This window comes from Neopelma chrysocephalum, unplaced genomic scaffold (genome assembly GCF_003984885.1).
Source record: "Neopelma chrysocephalum unplaced genomic scaffold, ASM398488v2 Primary Assembly neopelma1_98, whole genome shotgun sequence".
Lineage (NCBI taxonomy): Eukaryota > Metazoa > Chordata > Aves > Passeriformes > Pipridae > Neopelma > Neopelma chrysocephalum.
Genome location: NW_020897761.1, coordinates 632716 through 644866, shown reverse-complemented (window position 1 = coordinate 644866; position 12151 = coordinate 632716). Strand labels below are relative to the sequence as shown.

Sequence of the window (12151 nt, the reverse complement as noted above, 5' to 3'; positions counted from 1 at the left end):
CGGGGAAGGTGCCCAGACCGGCAGCTCCTCCCTCGGTGAGGCCCCTGCCAAATTAAATTAGTGACAAGAAAGCCGGAGCCCCAGCAGGGCTGTTTGCCCAGGGAACAAAGCAAATCTCCCAGGCACTGGGGACAGACAAGGCTTTCAACACCCAACCCCAGGGATGGGCACCCCGAGCCTGGTGCTTCCAGCCATGCTCACCCTTGGAGAGCTCTGATAATAAAGATTTCCAGGTGATCCTGTGAGCAGGGTTTCAGAGGTGCTGTTATCCCATCTGGTGCTGTACAGGGGCCAGGTGTCCCCTCAGGTGACTGTCAGCACCCAGGTGGCTCCTGTGTGCCCTGGGAAGGTGGTTTTAATAGAAGGATTTGGTACCTGCAAACGAGGAAAGGGCTGCAGCTCAGCGGGGGGAAAGAGGTGGGATGGGGTGAGATGGGGTGAGATGGGGCAGGGACAGACAGGATGGGGTGAGCTGGGGTAGGATGAGGGGACAGGAAGCTGGGACATGGAGATATGGGATGGGGTGAGCCAGAGTGAGGTAAGCTGGGATGCAATGAGCCACAAACAAGATGCAAAGCCCAGGGATCTTCATTCTGCAACATCGAACCAAGGGAAAAGTTCACGGCGTTAACAAGCAGCAATTCTTCAGGGAAAAAGGTTTGGTGCTTCCCACAGGACACAAATACCTTCCCAAAGGCTACAAGCTGGTGCTTAGCACAAGCTGTAGCCTACAAGGTGTGTTTCTGGGGGTCTCTCACCCCTCTGGCCCCAGAAGGAGGGCAGCAGAGGCTGGCAGACAACTTGCCACCATCCCTCCACCCTCCTCTCTGTCCCTCTTCCCTCCTATTCCCACCACAGCACTGGTCCTGGTGCTGCCAAGGCACAGCGCTGGGAACACGGGGCTGTTTTCCAGCAGCCTCGAAGGGTCAAGCAGCCCTGGCTACCCCAGCCTGACAAGTCGGCGCCAAGGCTGAAGCAGAAAAGCAAAGCTGCTGGCTCTGGAGCATGAAGGAGGGCAAGGAGGGCAAGTGTGGGGGTTTTGCAATCCAAAAGGATTCGAGCCAACCAGAAAAAATTCCAGTAAAACATTTTTCTAGTCGCAGCTTGCCCAGCTGTCAGCAGCACAACGCTGCATGGAGGCTGCTCAGCCCCGGACTGGAAAGCAGATGGGATCCGGTGATTCCTGGATATCCCCGACGTGGAGATAAAAAGAAATGAGATGGAGAGAAAGCAGCAAGTGAAGGGTGGGGTTAGAAATCCTAATGGAACCAGGATGACAGTTTAAAAATATTGAATCATAGAATCATTTAGGTCAGAAAAGCCCTCTGAGATCATCGAGTCCAACCCTTTATCCAGCACTGCCAAGGCCGCCACTAACCCCCTTCCTGGGCTGAAACATCCTTCATTATCCATGGATGTACAGCACCCATAGTGCTGCTGGGTGTAGGGGCAGCCCCCGGGGTGTCCCCTCCCATGGGGATGCTCCATCACCTCCTGCTTGGGTGCAGTGTCCCCCTTCCAGGGACAGAGGGTGGATATCAGGGCAGTGTGGGGGTGACAACATGTGTGGGGGGGTGACCAGGTTCAGGGTGGCAGCAGCAGGGTGCAGGTGGGTACAGGGTACAAGAAGGCAGTGACAGGGTGCAGGGTGGCAGTGGTGACAGGATGCAGGGTGGCAGTGGTGATAGGATACAGGGTGGCAGTGATGGGGTACAGGGTGGCAGTGGTGACAGGGTACAGAGTGGCACTCCTGTCACCGCTCTTGGGGAGCTGGAGCTCTACCCTGTCCTCCCCACTACAGAAGCAGCATCGCCACCCCGCAACCCTCCCTGCTGTCCTCCAAAAACGCTTCTTGGCAAACCTGCGCTGCACCAAAGCCCAGCGAGGGAAACACTTGGTTCCCTCCCTCTCCCCAGCAGCTTCGGGGCCGGTTTGTGCCCCCTCCCCGCCTCTCTCCCAGCCTAATCCCCCCAGCCTGGCACCGCCTGGGGTGTGCCCCTTCCCCTCGCAGTTTTGGGGTTCCGTGATGGGACACGCGGGGCCGTGGCGGGGGGGGCAGCCCCAGGTGGGGCCGGGCGGGCGGCGGGGCCGGGCCGGGGGCGGGGGCGGGCGGGACTCCACGGGACGGGACGGGCCGTCCCATTTCCTCCGACCGCCGGAGCAGCTGCCGGGACGGGGTTGCGGCACAGAGGTAAGTCGAGGGGGTACCCAGGAGGGGGGTTCCAGGGCTGGGCTTTCCTGGGCGTTATCCTTGGCTTTGCGTTACCCAAATCCACGGCTTTCCTCTTTTTTTTTTTTTAATAAGTTTTTAAGGACAACTCTTCGCGGGGTGAAGTGGGGTGGGCACCTGGGCAGGGGCGGTGGGGACGGTGGCACTGGGGAAATGGCGATGAGGAGCGACAAGTTCTCAGGGAAGGTGTGTCAGGGGCGGCCTGCCCATCACCGGGGTTTCGGGGCACCGGAGCTGGAGGCTGCATCCACACATTTTGAACAGCACAGAATCCTAGAACGGTGTGGGTTGGACGGGGCCTTAAAGACCACCAGGTTCCAACCCCCCTGCCGTGGAACAGGGACACCTTCTGCCAGACCAGGTTGCTCCAACCTGCTGTCTAACCTGGCGCTGAACATTTCCGGGGATGGGGCAGCCACAAGTTCTCCGACGGCCCTCTGAGCCTCTTGTGACCAAAACCACACGCGATCCACCCCAGCGAGGGCCAGGGGTGGGGGCTGCTGCCCGCCTGCTCTGCCTGTACCGTAGTTTGGGGGAGCCCGGGACGGCTCAGAGGAGCTCCCGGTCCTGCCGGGGGTGACAGTGGCGCTCACCTAAACTCAAAGCTGGTCTCTTGGCCAGAGCCGCCGCGATCCCGGGCCGACGGCAGCCGCGCCTGTGCAGCCGGTGATGCCGAGTGGGCTCCAGGCAGCAGCTTGCAAAATAGTTTCACTTTAACCCTCTTATCCAACATCCGTATCAGTAGTTTTCCAAATCGCTCCCCTTAGGGGATGAAAGAATCTACGTGTGGCTTCTGGCAGGAAGGTTTGATGGTGGTGGGAATGAGCTGGTCGTGTTTGCTTTTTACATTTGAGGAAGGTCTCCGTAGCTTGCTGTGGGTTCTGGGAGATCGACGGCAAAACTCTTCTTAGTCACCATTTCCGAAACAGCAACGTGCAATCCCTGCTAAGGAAACTGCACACCCTCGGTGTCAGGTTTCATCCAGTTTTCCTTTAAGTCTGCAGGTGCAAGTGGGGAAAATAGATGCCACTCGTGTGACAGCATAGCTGTGTCTCTGCTGGGTGTATCAGGGAGCTCACAGGCTGCAACAGAGAAATTAGCCTCTCCCAGACTGACCCACAGCTGTCAGTGCCATGGAAAGTCGGTATAAAGCTGACATAAAGCCAGTAACAGAAGGAAATGGTTGTGATTAATAACGTGATTCCTGCTCTGCACTACTTAGCAAGTTGTCAGTTGTCCCCCGGAGCTACCCCTGCTCTCACCATGGGTGCAGGGGGCACCTCAGAGCAGCCTGAGCCAGGCAGCATCTCAGCTGAGAGGAGCAGGTTGAGCTTTGTTAGGCTGGAGGGAAATTCATACAAACATAAGAGCCTGTTGAGGGTTGAGCCTAAAGACCTTAACCAGCAAAATCAGGTCCTAAAACACGTCTAGCTCTCTCCCCTCTGCCATGGTGACCCCGCGTAGCAGTTTCCAGCAAACTGCAGCTTTTCTGCAAACTCTACCTCCATCCCCGGTTGCGGTCGCTCTGCAGTGCACAGGATGTGGACAAGCCAGCATTGCCAAGGCAACCCCTCTGTTTTGGTTTCCCCACACTCGGGCTGGCAGCCTTTACCCCTCCCCTCAGCCAGGCGAGCCCTGTGCGCCTCCGACGGTTTGCGGTGCCATCGCAAACCAGCCCTCAAAGGGAGCTTGTTTTCCACCCACGGCCGCCCGTAACTCCGGAGGAGTGGCACATGCTCCCCACCCTTGCAAACTGGCTCTTTCGAAGCCAACATGGATTAAAGGACCTCGTGTTGGATTAAAACTTACACAAGTGGCACAGAGCCTCACCATGCAGAGCTGCTGTCAGGCGGAGCCGTCCATCCCTCGCCACAGGAGTTCCCAAGCGAGTTTCCATGTCAGCTTTCCCCTGACTCTGCCAGCACCGGCTGCCCAAAAACAAAGAGCTCATTTAGCAGGGCGCTTCACTGCCCTCCCTAAGACACAGCCCTGTCTCCCAGTGCCTCCCTGGCCCTGTTTCTTTGGCCCATATCTTGACCCAAAACCCAGCTGGCCTCCCAGTGGCAGCTCCATGTGCTTTGGGCTGGCGGTCCACACCCATCCTGGACCACAGTGTGGAGGCAGCTGTCCCCGTTCATCCCTTCTCTAAGGGGAAATGTTGCTGTCGCACCAAACTGAGCAGCAGCACGGATTTTTCCTAAATGCAGCTCCTCACTGTGCACTCGGGCTTTCAGCTGGCAGTGGGTGGCCTTGGGTAACCCCTCTGCCCTTAGAGCTGCCGGCTCCAAAGACACCAGTTTTTCTACTTTCCCCTCCCCACCTTTTTTTTTTTTTTAAAATATGAAGAACTCCTTTCTTTAGCACACAGACATCCCTTCATCTACAAAACAAAAAGCGATGCACGCACCAAAAAGAAAAAGCATTTGAAAAGCAGCTGCATGGCCATGCTGGAAGATGGCCCTGGGGTTTGGGCACTGCTTGCTCAGGGTGGTGGCAGGTACCTCCACCTTCCCCTTCCAAGGGATGCTCAGCCACATCCGGGCTGGCCTGGGGTGGCCACACGTCCCCAGCTGGGCACTTCCCAGGAACAAACAGCTGGGGCCTCTGCGGCACATTCAGCTCCGGTTTAAAGTGGAAACATTTCAAAGGGCTTTGCCTTTTTTTTTTGCTTTTTTTCCTCTGCAAACAATTAATTACAAGTTTAAAAGGAAGTTCCAGCCCTCTTTCCCTCCCCAGAAGTTTAGAGGCAATAAATATAAAGCAGCTCTGCGCAGGAATAAAATTGCACATCCTGTTTTGTCTGAAATTAAGGCGGTTGTTGTTTTGGGGTTGTTTGGTTTTTTGACTTCTTTTTTGGAGTCAAGTGTATCATAGGCGTCCAGTATTCGTGCCTGGATAATGAGCTGTCAGGGTATTTATGGATAAATGGCAAACCTGCACCACTTGGATGATTCAGGCTGAGGAAAAGCTGCTCTGTTTGTTTGTGTTGCAGTTTAACCTTTACTACAGCTGCCCAAAAAAAAAGCCTCGGAGAGGATGAAGGTCAGGACAGGGAGCAGCTTTAAGAAGTGCCTCTTGCTTATCTCCTCTGTGAGCAAAAGCAGATCTGGGATGCTCTCCACTGGCTCCAGGCAGGGGGTAGGAAAAGGATGGACAGGATTTGAGTCTCTGAGTGGTAGCCCATGATTTCTCAGGTGGGGATGGTGATGATATTACTGTCCTCTGTTGAGTGGAATGAGGGAATGTGGGAAGCAGCTGCTTTCCCAAGGCTGGGAAGCTGCTCAGCAACAGAAGTTGGGTGGAAAAGGCTCTTCTGCCTCTCACAAGAGCGTTCCTCCTCCTGAGTGCAAGCCATTGTGCTTGTCTACCTCCCAAAGAACCCCACTCTGTATGTGTGTTTATATATATATAAATTCCTTTTCTAGCAAACAGAAACTGAAAGATGCAAGCAGACTAGACAAAAATCCAGCAATAATAATAATAATAAACTTCTTTCAGCCAAAGGCCAAACCACCTCCCAGAGCGCTGCATTTCTTTTGGTAAATCTCAAATGAGAGGTTTTTTAAAAGGCACCCACAGAAATTCATGTTCAAAAAAGAAACCACCAGCTAATTGGGGCCAGCTCAGCTGCACTCTTGTGCAGAACAAACCAATAAATTTTGTGAGGGGCATGGAGGATAAACCCCTTACTTCTAACAGGATTTGAGCACTTCTAGAATCCCAGATTGAGACCTCGGTGTCTCTGCTGGGGGATTCAGCTCTTGGGGTCCTGGCAGTCAGGTCCAAAAGCAGCCAGGGGTGACTGGTGAAACAAGACCCCACACAGCTTTTAAGGTCCCAGGACAGTGTTTCCAAAGGCAGGTTTTCCCTGGGGAGCCACCTTTCTGGGGGCTGCCCAGCATCTCCTGCCTCAGCAGCAGCACGAGGGCTGTGGTTAGGGCAGGGTGGGACTGGTGGTTCCTTTTTGGGCGAGGCTGGTGGCTTGGTAGTTCGTTAGGAGCGTGGTGTAATTGCAAAGCAAAGGGGGAGGATGCACAGTGCGTGTGCTGGCTGGGTGAACTGGAGGATCCCAAAACGCTCCATACAAGAGAGCATCCCTTAGCAGGTGCCACAGCAGGAATAAATGCATGCAGACCAAGGAAGGGCAGTGCTATGGACAAGGAGGATTTAGCTGGAACCAGCCCCAGCCCTCCCCCAAGCTCTGAGAGAGCTGCCCGAGGGAAAGCCAAGGAGCTGGTGTCACAGGGGACAAGTGGAGCGACCCCTCTGGGACACCTTTGGAATTCAGGCTGTACCTTTTGAGGTTTTGTTACATAGAAGTGTTGGTTTTCCTTTGACTGCACCTCAGTTTCTCCTTTTGGGCACACGGGGATTTCAGCATTCCCTCAAGAGGCTGCGGGGCTTGAATCTCAAAGGCTGGCAAAGACACCGATGTAAAATGCTGAGTGAGGGTGAAACAGGGTGTTAGAGCCTGATACTGCCCCTGCCAGCTCTTCATCTGTACAGCCTCTAATTTGGTGACCCCTGTGTTGAACCAGAACTGCAGACTCACCCACAAAGCCCCCTGCCCTACTCAGACCCCCCGGGAGCTTTGCCTGGCCCCAGGGGAGGAGGAAAGCCGGAGCAGAGGCAGCAGCTCCCTGACCCTGCAGGAGGGCTTCCCTGGGAGCCCTGCCACTCAACAGCACCTCTCCCTCCCTGAGGGAAGAGGAAAACCTTACGTCAGGCCACAGAAATGCTCCTCAGCCCTACCCAAACCCTTGGAGCAATTCCCAGGTGAGGCACGGCGGCGGCAGCTCCTCCATCCCCAGCCAACCCTTATCCTCCCCTGCTGCCGCCTTTGTGGCCAGCCCTGGGTGCAGGGAGGCAGCCCTGGGTGCAGGGAGGCAGCCCATCGGGGTCCACCCACCTGAGTGCTGCCTGTGAGTCCCATGACCACAGTTCTCATCAGAAATCCAGGTGGTTTAACCACAGCTCCCACCCCAAACCTGCTGGCAGTGCCCTGGGTGTCCAGGCAGGAGGACCAGACCACGACCCTGCATAGTGCCTGGGACAGGCACTCCTTGCCTCTATGCTGCCCATCCCAGCCCATGAGAAACAGTCTGTCCAAGGATACCCTGTCCCAGGATGAATTGGAGATAAGGGGAGACATGTGGAGTCTCGGCTCCAATGGCAGCACTGCTCTCCAGAGTGGTCCCTTACCTCAATCAGGCAAGTCCCTTCCTAGACAGCAAAGCTCCTCCTGCAGAAGTATTTCCTCTGCTGAGGAACAAGCCCTACAAAGGGCTAATAAGAGCTCGGTGCTGTTGGTGCTCAGCGAGGGCTGAGATGTAAGAGCAGAGGGGCAGGATTTGTGCTCAGCCAGATGCCAAGGCAAGAAGGGATGCCCAAAGCCCTCCTTGTCCATCCCCACCACCAAAAAAGAATCCTAGAATATAGAAGGCTGTGTTTCTCAGATGGAGAAACCCAAAGGAACGTGGCAGGCAGCACAGTCCATCCCCCATGACCCCTCTAAGGCAGGAGACATCTTACCCTGCTGAGGCTTAGGCTGTGCTGGCAGCTCCATGGAGAAAACTGCTGAGGGAGCAGGCACCTGATCCCTGTAGTTTCTTGTCTCTGCAGGCACCATCCCAGGACTCTTGTGGAGCCCACGAGCTGCTTACAGGAGCTGAAGGTATCCCAAGGGACCTTCGCAGAGCAAGCAGCCTACTCAGGAGCCGACATGCAGCAGAAGATCAGCTCTTTCTTCAATTCCATCTTGGAGCTCATCCGCACCAAGCATGAGGAAGGCATCTTCAACACCGTCTGCCTGGCCGTGCTGCTGGGCCTGCCCTTGGTCGTCCTCATCGCATTCATCTTCATCTGCTGCCACTGCTGCTTCTGCAGACGGAGGAGAGAAGGCTCGAGGAAAGGTGGCCCCAGCAGCAACGGGCAGCTGCACGCCGAGAGGAACAAGAAGAAAAAGAAGAAGAAGAAGAAGCAGGATGAAGAGGACCTGTGGATCTCGGCTCAGCCCAAGCTGCTCTTGCTGGACAAGAGACCCTCCCTGCCCATCTAGCAGACAGGAGGGTGTTCAGGCCTTCTCCTCTGAGATGCCACCAGTCCTTACAGCTGTGCACCAGGAGGGGCGGGGAGATGCCAAAGCTGCTGCCACTTTGTGGTGACTTTCGACAGAGGCTGAGCCCAGCGTGTTGAAGGGCCAGCAGAGAGAGCAAGGCAGTCGGGCACAGGTTATACAAGCCCCTTCTCCTCTACCCTGACACCGTGCCCAGGGGCAGAGACCCCTGCAAAGGACAGGTGAGCATGCAAGGGTGACCTGCTACAGGCCCTACGTGCCTCCTGCCACGAGCACAGTGCACACTCACTGGGCTGGCACCCAGGGAACGGGGGGAAGGCTCTCCCTCTGTACTCCTATGCAAGCACAGGCACCGTGGCACAGACAGAGGTGCGCAGGACAACGTGCACCCAAAGACCACCTGCACGCTCCCCCTGCTCAAACATGGACAGCCACGAGTGAAGCAGGCACAGATACGCCTCCTTTGCTTGCCCTGCTGTGGGGATGGCACAGCTTGACTGTCTGGGCTCTGTCCAAACCCAGCTCGCTTTGGAGATGCAAAGAGAGCCGAGCGCCGAGTTACCCCACAGCTCAAAGATGTGCCATCTCCCTGGCTACCCAACCAAAGGCACCTGAGAGCATCTGAAGCCAGATGCCCTCAGCCCAACTTAGAGACCTCACGACACCATCCTAAGGCAGCACAGCAGAAGGATGCCTGGCCACCCAGGCTAGAGGCAGGGAGGAGAGAGGAGGCTGCCAGACCAGCCCTTTTGCACCAGCACTTAAAAAAACCCCTTCCTTGAAAAACTGTTTTATACAAACTTGCCATTAAAGAGCCCACCACGCTACTGCAAGAGCCGAAACACAAGCTGAGGCTGTGTAAAAGCTTAGCTACGGGCATTAGAGTTATTTATTGAATGACTACTAAAGAAGAGCAGGACCAAAGGCCCCTCTGGAGCAGGGCCGGGCACACCGAAGCGGTATTGAAGCAGCAGACACGCTGTCCTGGCACACTCAGCCGTCCCCTCTCCCTGCAGCCCTTGTGCCACGCAGGAGACACACACAGACCCACGAGCTGATGCCATGTGGGCACCTCTGTGTGCCACACTGAGGGCTTCCCTACAGCTGTCAGGCTGGACAGCTCTGGGATTTGGAATGTGTTGTAGGAGCAAAGTAAACTCCATGTCCACAGTCATCCCTTACCCAGGGATGCATCATACAGCTGGACCCTGCACCCCTGTCCATCCTCATGTCCCTTGGAACAATGGCTCAGCAGGGCACAGCAGCTAATGGAACCACCCACAGCTCTCACCCCTGCTGGGGTTTTGTCACTGCTCCTCTAGACTCGTGTGCCCACCCGTGGGCTGGGAGTCTCCTGTGTCTTTCCCCTCCACCAGTCTCTGTCTCCCCCAGCTTGTTTGGCCAGCGAGAGATGCGTGTGTGTGACGAGAAGCCTCACCACATCTGTTTTTTGCCCTGTCTGTACACTGGATGCCTTCCTTCCGTTTCCTTTCAGTTCCTAAGCTGCTGGAGCAGAGCAGAGCTGCCAGGCAGAGCCAGACATCTGGGGAACGAGCAGCCAAACCCACGTGGGCAAGCCCGGACGGAGCTGCCGGACACAACCGCTTCCAGCCCAGGCAAGGGCCACCTTCCCCTGGCCCAGGGGACAAAGCCACCGCCTGGAAGCGGCTGCTTGTGCCACCCAGTCCCAGCACAGCCTGTTTTGTCCGACGCAGGCAGGGCCGGGATGGCCACATCACGTCACGGGGTTTGGCTGCGTGTGGCTGTGCTGGGAACAGCCTCCTCCTCGCACAGCCCTTTAAATTGACCCCATATGTGCCTTATTTTCCAGCTTGCTTTGTTACCATTGAAATTAGCAAGTCCCTTCTTCTCCAAAACAGGAAGCAACGTATAATGGTATAAAAAATTAGGATTTGCCACATGTAATCCTAGGATTACACGCGGGAATGGCTCTGGTCTCTGTCCCAAACACCCAGTCCAGCCAGGATCCTGGAGAATTAGCACTGCGCTCATATTGGTTTTCCTTCCCTCCTTTCCCCCAGCCAGGTACTGCCTCCGTGCTCAGCGGGTGGCCAAAGCAGCCTCCTCCTGTGGGCAGGAATGCTGCCCATGCAGGTGCTCCTGCTGCGATCCAGAGGCACGAGCAGCCCTGGAGGCAGGGTGGTGCTGCCTGGAGGAACTGAAAAAAAAATCAGAGTAAAGGGAAACACCATGGGTGGCCAGAAGTTTCCCAAACAAGCAGGGGCATGGAGGCAGCCAGCACTGGCAGAGCACAGCCTACCTGGTGTGGAGGTGCTGGGCTTTTCAGGGCTCCCTGCAGCAAGGTCCTTCTCCAGAAGGGATAGCGGGTAACATTTCAGGCGAGGGCAACCAATTCCTACAAGAACCAGAGAACTGCCAAGAAAATGTGTTACATCACACACATCTCCAGATCCAGGCTTTGGGGAGTTCAGAGCCAGGTCTGAATTTCAAGAGCTCCCCAAAATCATCACTCAAACCACCACCAGGCTGGGCAGGGAGGGACCAGGATACAACCTTGACCTGATCCACCTGACCAGTGGATGGTCCAAGCCTCCCCACCCAAAAAAAGCACTGGGGCTTGCTCCAGAGGTGCACGGTAGACAAACTCTGCTGTACAGCCCCCACTCTCCAGACACCTCCACCCTGCCTCCCACAACTGCATTTCAGTATCAGCCTTCAAGTTGCCTAAACAAGTCCGTGCAACAGGGGGGGAACAACAAAACGAGTTTTGTGCAATTTTTTTTTTTTAACTAAAAATAAATTGCTCTTAAACTGCAAACAAACGCTGTGTCTCTATCTCTCGGTCGTGTTTATTTTCGTGGGGAGATCTTTCCTGTATCTGTGTCCTGGCCCTAGATAAGAGCCAGAGAGAGCTCAGCAGGCAGAGGCTGTGCAGTCTCTGCCTGCAGCCAGCTGTGCAGCTCAGAGACGTTTTCTTAAAGAAACAGCTCAACTTAATCGAGTGGCCTTGCCTTGTTAATGAGCACAGCCAAGCTCCTCCACTCAAGGGCGAAAAGTAGTGGGAAGAAGAAAAGCTGTGTTTGTGGTGCAGGAGGTGGGCTGCAGAGGGTTTTTTTTTATCTTGCAGAGGATCAGCAGCATGGGCTGCTTAACCCCAGTTGGTTTTGATCAGACAAAGTGTCTGCAGCTTGCTGTCTGTATTGGGCAAGTCCCAGAACCAGGCACACAGCTCTGCTGGGCAGAGCCTTTCCAAATCCTGCACCACTGAGCTCTGCCTTCACGAGGGTGGAAATTAAAAACCTGCTTCTCACCTGGATGAGGCACCAAGCTGCACCTTCCAGAGCTGAGGCTGGGTGTCAGAGGCATGCAGGACCACAGCAAGGAGCAGCTAGAAATGGCAAAGGCACACTTTTGGGGGGAGGAAGGAGCAGTGCACACTTTGCTTCTCTCCAGATGTCAGACGTGGGATTCAGGGCCAGGTGTTCTTGGGTAGCCTGGGCTGCAGAGGGAAAAGACAGACTCTGCATCCTAGGTTAGAAATATACAGGATTGAGGTGAGGTTGAGCATCCTGGAGCACTCCAGAGATTGAGGGGAAGCAAAAGTCACCTCCACATAGAGGCCCATTAAATCCCTCTCTGAGGAAAGAATTGGCTGGAAAAGTGGAACTGGCTGTTCCACTGTTTATTCAGCCAACAAAGCATAGAGCAGCAACCAAAAGTAACACCAATGCTTCCCAAGTGCCCAGTGCAGTAAGACACTTGAGTCTTCTTTCCAAATCACACCACAGGGGAAGAGGCATCCTCTCCCTCCTCCTCCTGGGTAAATCCTGCAGCATTTCTCTGGGGTCCCAGATATGTCTTAA

General features: G+C 55.3%; 1 protein-coding gene across 1 annotated transcript; it reads left to right on the top strand.

Moving 5' to 3' along the window:
* The first annotated feature begins 2152 nt into the window (after window positions 1–2152).
* KIAA0040 (KIAA0040 ortholog) lies at window positions 2153–11077 on the top strand. Its single transcript, XM_027694839.1, has 2 exons — window positions 2153–2191; window positions 7853–11077. The coding sequence occupies exon 2, from the start codon at window positions 7953–7955 to the stop codon at window positions 8286–8288; it is 336 nt and encodes a 111-aa protein (XP_027550640.1). The 5' UTR covers window positions 2153–2191; window positions 7853–7952; the 3' UTR covers window positions 8289–11077.
* Window positions 11078–12151: the final 1074 nt, after the last annotated feature.